Source organism: Propithecus coquereli, unplaced genomic scaffold (genome assembly GCF_000956105.1).
Source record: "Propithecus coquereli isolate 6110/MARCELLA unplaced genomic scaffold, Pcoq_1.0 Scaffold39, whole genome shotgun sequence".
Lineage (NCBI taxonomy): Eukaryota > Metazoa > Chordata > Mammalia > Primates > Indriidae > Propithecus > Propithecus coquereli.
Window position 1 is genome coordinate 85,526 of NW_012149618.1, and position 3,193 is coordinate 88,718.

General features: G+C 33.2%; 1 protein-coding gene across 1 annotated transcript in view; it reads left to right on the forward strand.

Annotated features, from left to right (window-relative positions):
• The window catches only part of FAM228B (family with sequence similarity 228, member B), a 34,414-nt gene that overhangs the window by 10,917 nt on the left and 20,304 nt on the right, over nucleotides 1–3,193 (forward strand). The window contains exons 5-6 of the mRNA XM_012652442.1: nucleotides 2,215–2,302; nucleotides 2,397–2,553. Coding sequence (XP_012507896.1) covers nucleotides 2,215–2,302; nucleotides 2,397–2,553 — 245 coding nt within the window. The remainder of the gene's footprint in view (nucleotides 1–2,214; nucleotides 2,303–2,396; nucleotides 2,554–3,193) is intronic.

Consider the following 3,193-nt stretch of genomic DNA (forward strand, 5'->3'; position numbering starts at 1 on the left):
TGTTGTCTGGGCTAGAGTGCCTAGCTCACAGTAACCTCAAACTCCTGGGCTCAAGCAATCCTCCTGCCTCAGCCTCCCGAGTAGCTGGGACTACAGGCCGTGCCACCATGCCCAGCTAATTTTTTCTATTTTTAGTAGAGATGGGGTCTCACTCTTGCTCAGGCTGGCCTCCTGACCTCAAGTGATCCACCTGCCCCAGCCTCCCAGAGTGCTAGGATTACAGGCATGAGCCACAGTGACTGGCCTGGAATGGCTTAATTTAGCTAATTAACATATACATTACCTCACATGCTACTTATTTTTTGTAAATGAGAACACATAAAATCTACTCTCTTAGCAATTTTGAAGAATATAATACACTGTTATTAAATAACAAAATGAATGAAGTTAGCCTGTCACTTCAAGGAAAACTACTGACAATATTTGTTGCCAATGAAAAAATGTGAGCTTTCAAGCAAAACATTTGAATTTTGGAAAACTCACATTCACCATCATGAGTGTGACAATGTTCCAATACTCAAAGACTTTACTGATGAGATTGGTAATGATATTAATGAATGTGATTCTTTGATATTGTATAATGAAATGTATAAACATTTGGAAGCTCTTCCATACATAACTCAGTGATCCAAATTTTTTCCCAAATGATCAATTCATGATGTTACAAAATCATGCATGGGAAAAAGATTCATTCAAAGTGCAAGGCAGACCATGGATTTTAATGTAGAAGAGCATGAAAAATTCATTGATATGGTTTCAGATTCCATATCATAACTAACCTTTAAGAAACCACCACTTGTTGAGTTTGAGTATAGTATCAAAGAAGATATCCACAGTGATCTGAAAAGGTTGTTAAAATACTCCTTCCTTTTTCAACTACATATCTCTGTATGGATTTCCTTCATTTACTTCAAATAAAACAATATATCTCAACAGATTGCATGCAGAATCAGATGTGAGAATCCAGTTGTCTTCTATTAAGCAAGACATAAAAGAAATTTACAAAAATGCAAAACAATGTTACTCCTTTCACTATTTTTTTGCTTTGGAAAATGTAGTATTTATTCATAAAAATATATGTTAAATATAATAGGCTTATTATTGTTATATTAAAATTAATAAATAATTTAAAATTTTCTCAGTTTTAATTCCCAATATAGTAAATACCAAAAGATAACTCATATATCCAAGAGTTCTTTGGACATAATAACAACATCTTGAAATAACACAGTTGGAGAACCAGTGGGTTATAATATCTCCATTTAGGTTCTTATGGTCTACAAGTGCTTATCAGTAGAGATAGTAGAGTCTCAGGACTTACCATTGCTGATAAAATTAGAATGTTCTCTATTTCTCTCTTCAATTTAAAATTTGATTTGTTATTCATATGTCAATAAATCACATACAAAAACCTGAAAATGACAGTACTGTTTTTGTCTCTTTTTATAATGAGTTAATGTTTTCTTAATATTTTATAAGTAACACTCTTTATAACTTCTGTAAAAGTAAAATTCTAGAGGGCAGACTGATCACTGTTTATTTTAACTCTAATAGCCATGATGTATATTATAATTATCTCAGAAAAACAAGCCTGGTTATCATTAGAAATATACATGGGTGGCCTTTTTAGGTTGTGGTAGAATTTCACTGAGTAGGCCCAGACCATGAATGTTACTGTTGCTGAATGCTGTTTTCTTTCGTAGAACTGTCATTTTGATATTGATAACATTGGTCATAACAATAGATCTGGTGCTTCAATGCCTTGGCTCATAAACGATCTACATTTTGAATATTATGTTGGTTAAGTTTTGCATAACTGTTAATTATGTTGTAGATTATGGATGTTAGGGAGTAAGATGAATATATGGATATATTTTTTCTTTTGTGCATGGGAAAGAAATTTTTAAATGTGGGAATATACGATAACAACAAAAGAATTTATGAAGACTTAACCTACACTTTGAAACGAGAGCTAACCTTGCCTCTTTGACTGGAGGACCTTGTTAAGAGAAGTATTGGAGAGCCTCCCAGCTGTTTGTAATGTGCTAAATATACATCATAGTAAGCTATTAGTTTGTAAATATTATATTCTTTACTCTTCTGGCATAAGAGCCATATGTGGATAGTCTGTCCTATCCTTATGGATAAGATAGACTGAAAATGTTTAATATTCAGAACTGCATCCCAGTCCTCAAAGAAGTTCCTCTCTTGTAGGTTATCATCCCACCATTTCGTGACCCTTTGAAAAAAGCACAATATGACGAGGATGATGAAAAAAGAACTCTTCTTCAGTGTGAGACTGGTACTTAGTTCCTAACTGCTGTGTGATTTCATGGCCCAAGAGCAGTGGAAATTGCATTTAAGTGTGCTAATTTAGATTACTAATCTTTCTGCAGGCAAAATATATACAATGAAAGAATTTAAAGAGGTTGAGAAGGCCCAACTGCATTCAAGATTCCCAAGAATTTCTAATTCAAGGCCCTTTATTACTGCAAATGAGTGGCTTAAACTGCCTACAACATACATAGAAAGTGACTATTGTAAAAGGAGCAGGTAATGGTTAATATACTAGACATTATAGAACCTCTTAGACGTTGAAAGTTCTGTCTGGAGACAATGATATAAATTTTTTCATACTTATGATTTTTTTTTTAAATTTTCATTTTTCAATGAGAAATCTGTAATTCTTATCTTTGTTCCTCTGTGTGTGATGCTTCATTTTTCTTGGGTACTTTCAAGACTTTTCTCTTTATCTTTGGTTTTCATTAGCTACAGTATGATGTATATAGGTTTGCTTTTTCCTTCTACCTTAGGGTTCTCTGAGATTCTTGTATCTGTGGTTTTATGTATTACATTATTTTGGGGAAATTCTAGACCATATCACTTCAAATATCTTTTATGCCCCATTACCTCTTTTTTCCATTCTGAGTCTCCAATTGTATATTTGTTAGACTATCTGATGATGTCTCACAGTGCCATAGCGCTTTGACACGCTGTTGTGTTTTTTTCATTCATTTTTTTCCTGTTTGTATTTCAGTTGGATCTACTGACCTGTCTTTAAATTCAATGAGTCTTTCCTTAGCTGTGTCCCATCTACTAAATATCCCATCAAAGGAATTCTTCATCACTGTTATCATGATTTTTTTATTTCTAGCATTCCCATTTGATTTTTTTTTTCTTTTTTTTATTTCAG